Source organism: Peromyscus leucopus, chromosome 18 (genome assembly GCF_004664715.2).
Source record: "Peromyscus leucopus breed LL Stock chromosome 18, UCI_PerLeu_2.1, whole genome shotgun sequence".
Classification (NCBI taxonomy): Eukaryota; Metazoa; Chordata; class Mammalia; order Rodentia; family Cricetidae; genus Peromyscus; species Peromyscus leucopus.
Window position 1 is genome coordinate 43,883,227 of NC_051078.1, and position 15,214 is coordinate 43,898,440.

General features: G+C 46.6%; 1 protein-coding gene across 1 annotated transcript; it reads right to left on the bottom strand.

Moving 5' to 3' along the window:
* Positions 1-1,686: 1,686 nt before the first annotated feature.
* LOC114687660 (uncharacterized protein C12orf45 homolog) lies at positions 1,687-13,893 on the bottom strand. The gene is made up of 4 exons (XM_028862255.2): positions 13,736-13,893; positions 11,396-11,482; positions 7,300-7,436; positions 1,687-5,586 (listed from the first exon to the last, which is right to left on the bottom strand). The coding sequence occupies exons 1-4, from the start codon at positions 13,848-13,850 to the stop codon at positions 5,368-5,370; spliced, it is 558 nt and encodes a 185-aa protein (XP_028718088.1). The 5' UTR covers positions 13,851-13,893; the 3' UTR covers positions 1,687-5,367.
* Positions 13,894-15,214: the final 1,321 nt, after the last annotated feature.

Below are 15,214 nucleotides of genomic sequence, written 5' to 3' on the forward strand. Positions count from 1 at the left end.
GAGTGAGATACAAGACAGGCACCAAAACTACACAGAGAAACCCTGTCTCAAAAAAACAAAACAAGCCGGGCAGTGGTGGCGCACGCCTTTAATCCCAGCACTCGGGAGGCAGAGGCAGGCGCATCTCTGTGAGTTCGAGGCCAGCCTGGACTACCAAGTGAGTCCCAGGAAAGGCGCAAAGCTACACAGAGAAACCCTGTCTTGAAAAACCAAAAAAAAAAAAAAAAAAAAAAAAAAAAAAGGCTTATTCAACAAATGATGCTACCATATCTTTCATCCTATACAAAATCAACCAGGGCTAGGCAAGGTGGTGCATGCCTTTATTCCCAGCACTTAGAAGACAAAGGCAGGGGTGTGCCTGTAAGATGAGGCCCAACCAGGTCTATAATCAATTCTAGGTAAGACTACATAGTGAAAAACCCTGTCTCCAAAAATGTTTGAGAAATCAACTCAAAGTAGACCAAAGACGTTAATTTAAAACCTGAAGTTGCTCCAGGAAAACACAGGGAATGCACTTTAAGATGTTAGTGTATACAAGAACTGTCTGAACATAATTCCAACAGCACAGAAACCAGCTCGGAGAAAACTGCAGGGGCTACATGAAATTCAAGTTTCTTTGCAGCAAAAAAATTCCAATCAACAAATGGGCTAATGAAATGGGCTAAGGCAGAAACACATGGACTGCAAGTAGCTAAAAAACAAAAAAACGTTCTGGAGGGTAGTGGTGGTGTACACCTTTAATCCAGTGCTCAGGAGGCAGAGCCAGGTTGATCTCTGTGAGTTCGAGCCCAGCCTGTTCTAAAGAGTGAGTTCCAGGACAGCCCAGTGCTACACAGAGAAACACTGTCTCAAAAAAAAAAACAACAAAAAAAAACTGTTTGACTATCTCTAGCCATCAGGAAAATGTAAACTGAAACTACCTCAGGCAAAATGGCTATCAGGAAATCTGACAAATGCTGGACAGGGTGTGAGGGAAGAGAAATCCTATTCACTGCTGATGAGAGTGCAAATAAGTTTAGCCGTTATGGAAATCATGGAGGGGTTTCAAAAAATTAAACCTAGATCTACCACATGACCCAGCTATACCATTCCTGTACCCAAAGGGCTCCATTTACTAGCAGAAAGACAACTGCACATCCATGTTTCCTGCTGCTATATTCATAGGAGCAAGGACATGCAGCCAGTCTAGATGTACCAAGAAACAAAACAAAAATGTGATACACACACACGTATCATTTAGTTGTGAAGAAAAATGAAATGAAACTTGCAAGAAAAATGAGCCTATCCAAAAACTCCTATGTTTCCTCATATAGAGATCCCAGTCTATAATGTATAACAAAAGCAAACAGGTATGAAGTCTTAAAATCTAGGAAGGAAATCAAGAGAGGAGTAACTTGCGATAAGGACAGACAGATGGGACAAAAGGATAAACAGGACACAGAAAAGGAAAGGAGTCTGGCAATGGACAGATTCTGGGGTACTGGTGTACCTTCACACCTCACCCTCTTTCAGTTGCTCAGCCCTGCATAATTTGATGGGGAAGCATGAAATCAGAACACAAGGGAGCTTGAGGTTTTAGATGGGGTCTTAATGTGCAACCCAGGCCAAGGCCAGCCTTAAATTCTCAATTCTCCTGTCTCAGCCTGAGTGCTAGAACTACAAGAACGTGCCACCAAATGCTTTAAATGGTTTTGTAAAACATCGAGTTTATTCATTTTTTTGACAATTTCATACATGTAAACAATTCGTCTTGATCAACTGTACTCCAACACCCTTTCCATCTCCCCCAACGTGACCCTCTTCCCTCAGAAGTTTTGAGTAAACTTAAGATTTTTGTGGGACAGCTTAAGCAACTGTGTGCCTACTGTCCTGAGGCCCACCCCACCTGAACAGACAGTTTCAATGGGTTTCATATCCCTGTCATAGAGAGGGGTATAAGCCAATATCCACAACACTGGAGCAACTGCTTGACAAAGAGGGAAACCCTGAAGCAGGTGGAATGCGGCAGTCTGTCTGCTTCACTGCCGGTAAAACCGGCATGTCTGAAAAGGGTTGTTGGAAAGCTTTGTTCCAAGTCTCTAATAAGGTGCCACAAAATCACACTACAGAAATGGCACAAATACTTAAATGGCAGTTGATGTTTCAATAAAGACACATGTGCATTAATGGTGCTTCCAGCAACCATAAAGTTGTTAAATAAAAACGCCAATGTGAGGGTGGTCTACCTTCCCAGGAGTTGTTGGCCAGAAAGACAGGCCCCAGAGGTTCCCACATTATACCGGCTATTGTCACTATCCCCCACTGCTGAAGACACCACATGCTCAGACTTTGGGAGACTGGAACACCAACCTGGGCTTAAACCAAGATACATTGCCCCATCCAGTCATTAGCCGCCAGTGTCAGAGGCACTATGCAGGCCACAAGGGAGAGCCTATTCCTACAGCCTGGCTTTGCTAGGGACCGCAATTTGCTCCATTATCTGCTTGTTACACAGGTAACAGCAAATTCAGTGTTGGTGCAATCAGCATGGGTAGAGTCAACATTCTCCCGGTTGTCTGTCCAGCCCACTCCATGTTAGAACTCTCCGTCAGGTCAGAAACCCCGGGGATCAAATAAATCACACAAACAATGGCAAGCCTACCACCACTTTGCTAAACACGTATGTACCCCATCAACTACTGTGGTGTTTTAAATGAGAAGGGTCCTTATATGAATGTTGGGTCCTAGTTGGTAGAACTGTTTAGGAAGGATTAGGAGGTGTGGTCTTGTTGGGAAAAGGGGTGTCACTAGGGGGGGCTTTGAGGTTTCAAAAGCCCAGCCAAGCCCAGTCTCACTCTCTGCCTCCCGTATGTAGAGCAGACATAAGCTGCTGCTACAGATGATCAGACTCACCCTCTGACACTATAAGGAAGCTCACAACTAAATTCTCTATTTTACAAGTTGTTGTGGTCATGGTGTCTCTTCATAAAAATAGGAAAGTAAACTAAGACAATTATCCTCTGAAATATTTATGTGTATTGGAGTCATACTGCGACTGCCTCTTCTTGCACTGGGCGGCAACCACTGTAGCCCATGATGGTGATAATCTGACTATTGCACACATGGTGAACTCTCTCTCTAGTCAGGTAGTTATGCCGTGAAACATTTTGCTCCCCTCCATCAGTCCAAGTGAAAAAATTTCACAGATCTCCCCAATATCAACAGAGGCTCTCCCATATGAATAAAAGCCGAACATGACAATCTTGCTCTAAACGTGAGCTTCTGGTTGAATGGGAACCCATAACCTGGCCTAACGTGCTACCTTCTGGGCATTATGAAATTGGACCTAACCCCGACATGGGCATTTATGATTAGGACCCATTGTGCCTAGAAAGACCGAATGAGAGAGACACTACTATTAGTAGGTACATGGATAGAGCTGTGCAAGGGCACTGCAGGTAAAGCAAACCACACTTACAGGGCTATCTGCTCCTGTACAAGGGGATACATCTAGAGCCGCTCCTCCAAGTCCCCCTCTGAGCTGTCAGCCAACTCCTATCTATAACCTAGCTGTTATCCCAAAGCAGCCACTAACCACCCATCGAGTGTTCGTTATGCAAACCCAAGAACACCCGAGAACCTTCCCCGACCATCTCATCTTCATTCACGATGTAGGCTGTCCCTCAGATGTTCCCATTTGCCACCTTTCCTCTTTGAGCTATGACCTGAGTATGCTCAGGAGGGAATGCATCAGTCTCCAACATGCCTTCCCTTTATGATTACATATAGGCTTCCCAAATGAAGTGCCCACTGTTTCTTTGTTGGGGAGCATGTCCAGTGTGAGAACGATATATAACCTTTGTTCTCCTGTACATGGTAATAAAAATGCTTTACTCTTTTATGCCTCAGCTGTGGTCTTACAGCTTGGCACTCACCAAGATGTGAAGCCACTGTCTTTGTCACAGGAATACCCACTTTCTGTATTTAGTCATTAGGCAGGAGCCCTATTATCAGCAATCTAAGCAAAGCCCTGGTTAAGTTTATTTTCAAGTTCCGAACCACACCTACACAGATGCTTCTTAAACCAAGAAACCTGGATATTGCAAAAACAGGCTACGGACTGGCTCTGGGTATTATACACAGCTGTGCTAGGGATCTGTGTGTGGACACTGGATACCAGAAAACCCAGTTAAGATGTGATACTTGCACAAACGTGCAAAATGTTTTTGACCACTGGCTTAGGTCACTACCATGGGGGTATGTGCCCTTCTGACTGCCTGTATCACTTAAGGAGTATGCATCCATGGCTCCAGTCTTTCCTCTTGTTTTGGCACAGAAGCCCAATGGCTCAGTTCTCAGGGGGGAAGATAAGCATAATATCTCTAAGGCTCAGGACTATGGAAGAAGGTGCAGACAGAGCTGGAAGGTGGGAAACTGGGTCCAGGCCGCATAACCTGTGTTTAGAGACCCTGGCTCAGAGGCAAGGATGTAAGCATCAACACATCGAATGTCAAACCACCACGAAGTGAGAGAGCTGTTACCATGTCCTCCAGGTAATGGGCATGCTCCGATACTCAAGTAGCCTCCTGAAGGGATGGTTCATTCTCCCACCTCTGGCACTTGCTAGCTCTGACAAAACCCAATCAAGACTGGTGAGTCAGAACAGCTACCCACGTCACCCACCACTCTGTAAGCTAACTAACTGGAGAACTGGAGTCATTCTTTCAGCTGTCGGTACCATCACAATTTGAAGACAATGCTTACATGAATTCATATACATATAGCAGCACACAGTGATAAAGCACACAGAGATTTGTAAACACTAAACCTCTTTACAGCAAGAGCTCAGTATGCCTTTACAGGATCTGAATGCTGTCCATTTACAAATCTTTAAAAGGCAATTTTGGTTTCCTTTAATAAAATCTAGCCACCATCATACCTTAAATGGCAGGGGCCATTACCCTGGGCTGGTCTCTAGTACCCAGTTTTTATATAACAAACCGCAACCTGCCTTGGTACAGAAACAAACCAAAACCCAAACCCTCAATTTGGAATCGGGAATGTTCTAACTAGTAGCCGGATTTTAGTGTAGATGGGCTTCACTGAGTCACAGGCCACACTGTTCAGATCATGTCAACTTAGGCAAATGCCTCATGTAACCAACCCATCAAAAGTTATTTCTTCCCTATTTCCCTTCTCGGTACCCAAGGGCGCTGCCCTCTCTGTCATCAAGATCGAAACACTTCCTATTTTGAACACACCCAGACTTGCAAATTTTTCTTTTTGACACTGAAAGAGCATCAGAGGGACCCTGGACCCATCACCCCAGAAACCACCTTCCCCCAGTCGCAGGTAGGGAGGACCTGCCTCTCTTTTCACTGGCCTATCTCACTGCTTCTTTTTTTTACTTGCCGGACTGTCTAAAACTTCAATCTTGCCTCTGCCACCTTCTGCATTCGGAAGCTTTATGGTGTCTATGGTGACTTCGGAGGGGATGTAGTCTTCATCTTCAGACTCTGAGCTGTCCTCAGAGCCGTCCTGTGAGCTCTCTTCTGAGCTGTCCTCTTCTTTTGAATCTGACTGGTTCATCTCAAATAAGGCCACATCCTGTAAGAAGTGTCAGGTTGAGAAATCTACTTCAGGGCAGTTCTGTAACATGTTCTAGTAAAGCAACAGCTAGTGCCGGGCGGCAGTGGTGTACGCCTTAATGCCAGCACTTAGGAGGCAGAGACAGGCGGATCTCTGTGAGTTCAAGACCAGCCTGGTCTACAGAGCGAGGTCCAGGCCAGGCACCAAAACCGCATGGAGAAACCCTGTCTCAAGAAACCAAAAAAGACAAAGCAGTACAGCTGGCTCCAGGGCAGGCTCGGCGGGTCGAGGTGCTTGTCCCGAGGACCCCAGTTCAGTTCCCAGCACCCATGACCAACCAAGTGGCTCCTAACACCTCAACTCCAGCTTCAGGAAATCTAGCGTTCTTCTGGTTCTGCTGGCCCCCATGGGCACCCACCCACATAGGTGCCAGACACACTGACGTGCACACAGAAAATAATAATTCTTAAATAAAAGCAGCAGAGGAAGCTATCAATATCCATTATAAATTCTGGAGCACAGATCGGGCTGTGTGCTTAATACAAATGGCACGTCCACGTTCTCAGGTGCCAGAATACATCGTAAGAGCAGTTTGAAAGATTGATTTTACTCATGCCTTTAAAAATGCTTTTTCTGGGCAGGAGCGATGACTCAGCAGTTAAGTTTACTGACTGCTCTTTCAGAGGACCTGGGTTCAATTCCTAGCAACCACATAGTGACTCGCATCTGTCTGTAGCTCCAGAGGATATGACACCCTCATACAGACATACATGCAGGTGAAACACCAACGCACAGGAACTTAAAAAACAAAAGGGGGCTCCTTTTGCCTAGTACACATCCAACAGCATTCTCTCAAAAAAGGACTACAGCAGTGGTTCTCAACCTCCCTAATGCTGCAACCCATTAACACAGTTCTTCATGCTGTAGTGACCCCCAGCCAGGAAACTATTTTCACTGCTACTTCATAAATGTAATTTTGCTGTTACGATCATAATGTAGTACCTGTGTTTTCCAATAGGCAGGTTGAGACCCACTGGCCTGGAGTCAGGCACTACACTGGACACTTCAGACTTACGTGACACATCTACAATCCCAACCTGTAACCCAGCACTGGGGATAGTCAGGACTGACAACGAGGCCAACCTGGGCCACAGGTAAGGGCTGCCCCCAACCCACTTCCTCAAAAACACTCCACAACTCTTGCCTTAATGGGATTTACATTTCTGAGCAAGGGCCAGCAAGTTATAACCAGCAGGCTGAATCCTGCCTGCTACCTAACTTTGTGCAGCTCAACTAAGAATGGCTTCTATCCTTTCAAAGTGACAAAAAGAGGGGAAAGGCATTGAATAAAAAATGAAATTGTAGCATGCCACAAGCTTCTGCACCGCAGTCGGAGCCTCAGGCACAACTTCCCACCATGAAAAAAATGGTCCCCTTGAACTGTGAGCCAACAATATAGCCCTTCCCTTAAAAAAGGATCAGTGGCCGTCACTGTACAAAGCCCTGCCTCTTTGTTAATGTCAACAGCTGTGCTCAGCACTGAAGAGCAAGTAAGACAGGGTACCACGACTGTGCAACTCCCAAGTACATTCCACCATCTTGCCTGTGTGAAGGTGTTCACAAATTTTGAAATATTTCATTTTAGAACAAAATTTCAAAGTATCACTCTTTCTCATTTTGGTGACAAGCACACTAACTCCATCCCATGAAACAGAAATAGGGCACAGTTACCATCTGTATGATGTTTCCGGATGTTCCATCAATATTCTCGATATTGAAGCAATCAGCTGGAGCATCCATCATTTCCTTTCGTAGCTTTTCATTTGCCTGAGCCATCTGTGGGAGGAAGGCCTGAACCTGGTCTAACACTGTGGACAGCAAACATAGTATGCAGACATGTTAGTAAGTCCCAGACTCCACAACACCTGGTCGAACACTTCACTGCAGAGCAACAATAAATCCATCCACTTTTAAAAAATAATTTATTTTTATTTTATTTGCACTGGTGTTTTGCCTCCAGAGGCAAATTTGTCTATGTGAGGGTATCAGATTTTGGAGTTATAGACAGCTGTGAGCTGCCATGTGGGTGCTGGGAATTGAACCCCGGTCCTCTGGAAGAGCAGTCAGTGTTTTTAACCACTGAGCCATCTCTCCAGCCCAATCCATCAACTCTTAACATCCGTTTGCTTCTCAGCTGCCTTGGGTCGGAGGGTGGGTGGGGGTAGGGGAGATCACTGAGGATTAAACCAGGGCCTTACTTTTGCTAGGCCAAGGGCTCTGCCAATCAGTTATTTGAAACTCCCAAAGCAACAAGATCACACAATTCAGCAATTATTACTCAAATGTTTTGCGTTTCTCTTCTGTCCCAAAAGTATAAAATTCTACAAGGCTGGCATTCAACAAGGTGACTGGAAAAAAAAAGGCAGAATGACCTAATGGTCTTTACAGTAAGGCTGTCAAGGTTATTAATAGGGTCCCACTTCTACTGTTTACTATTTCAGTTACCTGGAGGTGTGTCACCTGCCCAACATCTACCCACTTTCACCTGGAAGTGTCAACACCAGCCATCTTCTTTTTGGAAACAGGCTTGCTATGTAGCCCAGGTTAATTCACAACTGGCTTCCAACTTCCCATCATCCTGCACAGACCGTGCCGTGCCCTGCCCTTCCTTCCTTCTGAGCTTGGGTCATTACTGTCTCTCTCATCCTGAACAAGCCTATGTAAGTCTGTAGTCGTCTTGCCCACCAGAATCTGCCCATGGCATAAGCTAACAGAGTGTTCTAGCCAAGCCAGGAAGTGGTCAACTTGGGAGTGAAAGAGAAAAAAACCAAGTAAGTGATGAATGTGGGTCTGGAACTTCTCATAAAGCAGCCAACTCTCCACAGCTGTGGAATAGCCATCTTTAGATCAATCCAACACCAAGAAAGCAGAGCTGAGAGGCCACAGGTGAGGACAGAAGGCATCTGGATCCAAATGAACTTGCAGTTTCTGACTGGGTTCTGTCATCCCAAAAATGAGCCAAGTTTTCCCTTTAGGCAATCTGAGCTTTCACTCAATTTGCAATTCAGAATTCTATTTAATGCATCCAATTTCACCACCATCCTGGCTAGTTTAGTCAACTCCACACCAGCTAGTCATCTGAGAGGAGGGACCCTCAAGTGAGAAAATGCCTCTGCAAGACCTGGCTGCAGGACATTTTCTCAGTGAGCAATCAATCAGTGGGGGGGGGGGGGGGGGGGGGGGGAGCAGCCCATTGTGGATGGTGCCATCCTGGGTTCTATAAGAAAGCAGGATGAGCAAGCCAGTAAACAACACCCCTCCATGGCCTCTCATCAGCTCCTGCCTCCAGGTTCCTGTCCTGAAATCCTTCAGCAATGAACAGTAATACAGAAGCGTAAGCCAAATAAACCTTTCCTCCCCAAGTTTCGTTAGTCATGGTGTTCTAACACAGCAACAGAAACCCTAACTAGGACAGAAACTGGTACCACAATAGTGGGGTATTGCTGTGACAGACCTGACCATGCGTTTTTAGGATTGTGGAAAAACTTTAGAACTCTGGGCTGTTAAAACCATTAAGTATTCAAAGTTTGGTGACCTGTTCTGTGGGAGTCTGGAAGATAATGGTGAGAGCAATGCAGATGATGGAGGACTGGCTTGAAAAGTTTCAGAGGTCAATTTCAAAGTCCTTTAATGACTCTGTCTCTGCCCCTAACACCATAGGGGTTACAGGTTCATGTGGCCACACAGCATTGTAAGTGGGTTCTAAGGATTTGAATTCTGTTCCTTGTGTTTTCTTAACAAGCAATCTTACCCTGAGCAATCTCCTAGAGTAAATAACTGCCAGGTGTGGTGGCACACACCAGTGTAGGCAGAGATAGGAGCATCTGTGTGTTAGAGGCTAGCATGATCTCTATAGAATGTTCTAGACCAGCCAGGGATAAACACAGGGAGACTGTCCAGGAGCAGAGAAAAAAAAGAGTAACTAAAGCTAGACGTGGCAGCAGTAACTGTAATCCTAGAATTGGGAGAGGTGGGAAAATCCAGAGTCAGGATCACTCTCAGCTACACAGTGAAGTTTGAGACCAACCTAGACTATGTGAGACCCTGCCTCTAAAACAAACAGATAAATACATAAATAGCTAGGCCTTTTAGTGGAAGCTACTTGGTAGACAGCAAGATCTCAACTTCATGGCCTGCCTGGGCTACAGAGGGAGTTTGGGGCCAGCCTAAGCAACTTAAGAGAAACCTTGTCTCAAAACAGAAAAATTCTCCTGGACAGTGGCAGCACACACCTTTAATCCCAACATTTGAGAGGCAGAGGTAGGCAGACCTCTGTGAGTTTGAGACCAGCCTGGTCTACAGGAAGTTCCAGATCAGTCAAAGCTACACAGAGAAACTTAGTCCTGAAAAACAAAAGAAATACAGAAAGGGCTGGGAATACAGCTCAGCACCAGAGTTCGTGCACAGCCTGCGGAAAGTTCTAAGTCCAAGTTGTACCACCACCACCAAAAAACAAGGCACATTACTGCATCGAGCACTGGGAAGGCGGAGACAAAAAGAGCTTAACTGGACTTCTGAAAATAAAGGGGAAGGGCCCATTACACAGACACTGATGACTTTATGAAAGCTATTTCGACAGTCTCAATGAGGAGCACATTCATGAGCGTGCAATTCAGCAATATTATAGTGTGATTAATGAAGGGGCTGGCTCTGTTAGTTTGTATTATTAACGAGATTCACCATGTAAAGCTGTGAGGGGTACAACTGACGCTTCCAATCCCACAACTCAAGAGGCTGAGGCAGCAGGGTCACAATGAGTTCAAGGCCAGCCTGAGCTACATAGTGAGTTCTAGTTTAGCCTGGTAAGTGAACTGAAGCCTTTAGAAGACGTGAACTAACATGTGTTCACCCTAGACAGGGCTCTAACGACAGACTAAAGCAAAGATTTCCCCTAAAGAGCAACGTAGTGAGCCAGTGAGTTTATTGGGCTTACTCAGAGCAACAAGAGTGACAACTCGTAAAAGTTGCCTCCCTGCAGCTCTCTGCAGGAGTCACAAGCAGCTAGGCTTCACTAACTATTACTGCAGATGTAATCCTTAGGGAAGGGGTCTTGGGATTCCTGCAAATTTACTTCCAGAAGCTTGTTTACTGTCTATATGCTTTGTTTGTTTGTTTTTTTCAAGACAGGGTTTCTTTGAGTAGCACTGGTTGGCTTGGAACTTGATGTGCAGTCCAGGCTGCCCTCAAACTCAAGAGATCTGCCTGCCTCTACCTCCCAAGTGCTGAGATTAAAGGCATGCACCACCACTGCCCAGCTTCCTCTGTTATCTTAAAAGTCTCCTTACACTATTTAAGGAAATGTTTTAATCTAGGAGGGAATGCTTCAATTCTGAGGACACTTCTTTGCTACACAGACTGTCACAACAACAGTTGACCAATAGTGGTGTTCTCCGTAACTATATTTAATATTCCAAAACGTGAACAGTAAGTCCTTTTTTCAAACAAGTGAAATCTTGATAACTGCCCAAGCTGATCTCCAACATGTTGCAGTTCTCCGGCCTCAGCCTTCCAACTGCAGATGTGTGACATCTCACTAAGCCAGAAACTTTTTCAGTTAAAAAAAAAAAAAATGTATTCTGACTAAAGTGCAGGCAGGGGATCAAGATGAAAAATTCTATTCCTTAGACAATGACTTACACAATATTAGACTTGCTGTATTTGACTCTACGGTTTGATATGAGCCATGAAGACAGACTATTCCATCAAATAAAGGACTAATTAACCGAAATTGGGGGAGCGCCCTCTAGAGTGGAAAGGCAGTACTTACAAGGGCTCCTCTGAATCCTAACTGTTTGAAGAGCAGAAGTCTTCTTGGAATGAGGCTTAGAGCTGATGAGCAATTGGTCCCAGATACCTGAAAATACAATTTACATCATAAATACGCTGCAACTCAGTGCTGGGATGACCCTCAGCCCTGCAGAACAGTGAGAGGGGACATCAGCAACAGCTCCTGTGACTGTCTTCAGTCAGGACCACATAGTAAAATGTCTCAGCAACTGCTCTTGCAAACATCAGGGTTTGACTCCCAGCACCCACATGGTGGCTCATATTGGTCTGTAACTCCAGTTCCAAAGGATCAGACACCGTGGGACTTCTTCGGGCACCAGGCATTAAATAGTTTAAATAATGAAGTTAACAGAACGTGGACCTGCAATGATAATCTTCACAGAATTTAAAGTCAGAAATGGCAGGAGGTGATGGCACGTGCCTCTAATAGGCAGAGGCAGGCGATTTCTGAGTTCAAAGCCAGCCTGGTTTACAGAACAAGTTCCAGGACAGCCAGGACTACATGGAGAAATCCTGTCTCCAAAAAAAAAAAAAAGAAATCAGAAATTGGGCCAACAAAGAGGGCTCAATGGACACAGGGGCTTGCCTCCCAAACCTGAAGACCTTAGTTCCACCCACTACCCACATGAAAGGAGAGAACAGCCTCCCCTCTACATACCTGTGATCATAAAATAGAACCAAAAAGTTACAAGCTATGCAGAACTGGGCAAACTGAAACACACTGAGCACGTTTCTTCTTTTACAGAACATACTTGTCTTTCGAGAAAGCTTCAATCTAAACAAAAACACCCTTGGAGAATTTTGTGCATGCTCGCACCTGTCCAGCTTACCACTCCAAACAAACCAACTGCCCAGCCCATGAGAGCTTTGGGACAGTACACTGACCACTCAAGCCTTTGCTCACTCTTCTTTTCACACACAGAAAATCTCTTTACTTTCTAAATCAAAAAGCCTGTCACTCCCAATGTAGAGATGACTCAAGAGCCTCCGAATTCTCCTGAAAGCCTAGTGGTTTGATAAGGGTCAAGTTCAGAGGAAAGCCTGAGCTTGGAGCCAATATCCAGCTTTGCTGCTTTCCTGCCAGTGCCTATAGTTATCTGTGTAACACCATGCCAGTTTCATCATAGAAACGGGGTCATTAGGATACCTCCGCAGGCGTCGGGGATAAGGTGAGGCTTGAGTTTATTAATTTCTGACACTGCCACTACACAAGCTTTGGCAATCGGTACTGTAACTCCTTCAGATACACTGGATTCTTAAATCATTTCCACGATACTTAATAAGCAGGCACAAGAACTTTTATGCATTCTATTCATTCAAATTCTATGGGCAGTCTCACCTGTTTGAATCAAAATGTGGAAACAGAGGCCTATCAAAGCAACTTTCATAAAAGCCCCACTGAGTAAGGATTTCAACCTACAAATTTTCTTTTTATTTTCGAGACAGGGTGTCACTGTATTATAACTGGCTGTCCTGGCCTCGAACTCAAAAGAGATCCGCCTGCCTCTTTCTCCCATGCTTTTCTCTTCTGTACCACACTATCTGAAATGCTGAGTGGATTTCCGCACACAAGTCTCCCTCCACCAAGGTGACACTAAGGTAGTGAGTGCCTAAAACAAAAATTATTAAAAATGGTATTCATCTGTTACCCACCATTCCGGGCAGGCCAGTCCCGGTCCTCCCTGTAGAGTTCCCTAAGAACTGCCCGGCCTCGGGCAGGCATAGTCGCGGCATTCCCCACCACATTCCCCACCACCACGAAAGTGCTTGACCCTGCAGCATCCCTGGTCTCCTGCAGCTTCCCGGGCTCTTCAGCATCCCGCCCCGCCCCCGCCGCGTCCCAGGCTCTGCTAGACCCCGGTTCCCCCTCAGCGTCCCCAGTCGTGCCGCGCCCCCCACCCCGCGCCGTCCTGGGCTCTGCTAGTCCCCGGTCCCTCCCCTGCAGCGAGCGTCCCAGGCTCTGCTAGTCCCCGGTCCCCCCGCAGCGTCCCCGGTCCTCCCGCAGCGTCCCCGGTCCCCCCGCAGCGTCCCCGGTCTCCCCGCAGCGTCCTGGGCTCTGCTAGCCCCCTGTCCCCCCGCAGCGTCCCCGGTCCCCCCGCAGCGTCCCAGATCCCCCCGCACCGTCGCCGGTCTCCCCGCAGCGTCCCGGTCTCCCCGCAGCGTCCCCGGTCCCCCCGCAGCGTCGCCGGTCTCCCCGCAGCGTCGCCGGTCTCCCCGCAGCATCCCGGGCTCTGCTCGTCCCCGGTCTCCCCGCAGCGTCCCCGGTCCCCCCGCAGCGTCCCGGCCCCACCAGCCCAACCCTGTCTCCGCCGCCGCTCACCTCCGGAACCCTCGCTCCCCGCGGTCAGCAGCTCCCTGGACACCGTGACCTGCGAGCAGTCTCCAGAAGACGACGAAGCTGTGGGTCCGGACACACGTTCGCCGTGGAGCTCCATGCTTGCAAGACAGCACGAGAGAAATGAACCCGGATGGACGAAGGCGCGGGGGCGGGGGGAGGGGCCAAGGCGGCAATTGGCGGAAACTCGGAGGTGGGCGGCGACAATGGGGGGGGGGGAACAGGGCGGAAGCTCGTGCAGGAGGCGGGGCCGGAGCCTCGGGAGGGCGGGGGCGGGGCCGGAAGCGGGGGTGGGGGAGCACACAGCGTGGGCGGAGCGCTGCGGAAGCACGCGTGGGTGTCTGTTCCTCCCCGCCTGGGGATCTCCCTTCTTGTTGTTATTGTTGGAAAAGCGTCAGCAGGGCTTGGTTTGGTGAAACAAATTCAAGCCGATTAACGTAGTGTGAGGCCTTTGTTATTTTATTTTTGTTGTTTGGGGAGATTTCTGTGGTCTTGAGCTGTGGCAATCCTGCTTTAGTCTCTCAAATGCCAGGATTACAGGTGGGAGCCACCATACCCAGCTGCTCTATCTTTTTTTTTTTTTTTTTTTTTTTTTTTTGGTTTTCCGAGACAGGGTTTCTCTGTGTAGCTTTGCGCCTTTCCTGGAACTCACTTGGTAGCCCAGCTGGCCTCAAACTCACAGAGATCTGCCTGTCTCTGCCTCCCGAGTGCTGGGATTAAAGGCGTGTGCCACCAACGCCCGGCTCTATCCTGTTCTTAAGAGAAAAAAAAAAATTATTTTATCATACTGGCCCAGGTGGGCGTCAAACTAACCATTTTCCTGCTTCAGTGTGTACTTAAATCTACCTGTACCCATCACCATGCTTGATTTAAATTATTTGTTAAATGAAGCCTCACCAAGTTACTCAGATTGGGCTGGTAATCAAGGTCGGGCAGCCTCCTAAATAGTTTGCTTTACAGACCTGGACTACCAGACCCCGTTGAATTTACTATTGAATTGTAAACACAAAATTCAGCATTATGAGTACTGTTTAATTGGAAGGCAACAAACATTTTTCATCTAAAATCCTAAAAGATTGTCCCAGGTGGTAGTTAAATGGTGAAGTGTGTAAGGGGGGCCTGAGTTTGGTCTCCAGCACCAAAACAAACAATTTTTTAAAAAGCTGAAACTAGACTCATTGAACAGCAAACCTGATCCCCCCTTTTTTCCTGACCCTGGTACCCAGGTTCTGCCTTCTCTTTCCATATAAACAAAATCATAAACCACTTGTTTTTGTGACTTTTATTTCACTGCAAATAAAACCTTCAAGGTTTACTGGAAAGGATTCTTTCTATTTTGATGTTGAATAATATGTCATTGAATTATGTACCATATATTCTTTGTGGGGAAAGGGATTTGTTTGGGAGAACAGGATCTCACTATATACATATACATATATATGTGTGTATGTATATATATGTGTA

Bases quoted from the DNA above. Each gene is read 5' to 3' on its own strand.
- LOC114687660 (XM_028862255.2), bottom strand. From the start codon at position 13,850: ATGGAGCTCCACGGCGAACGTGTGTCCGGACCCACAGCTTCGTCGTCT. The intron at 7,437-11,395 runs GTAAGTACTGCC...TGCTGTCCACAG, and splicing joins TAGGATTCAGAGGAGCCCTT to TGTTAGACCAGGTTCAGGCC. The intron at 5,587-7,299 runs GTAACTGTGCCC...CACTTCTTACAG, and splicing joins CCGGAAACATCATACAGATG to GATGTGGCCTTATTTGAGAT.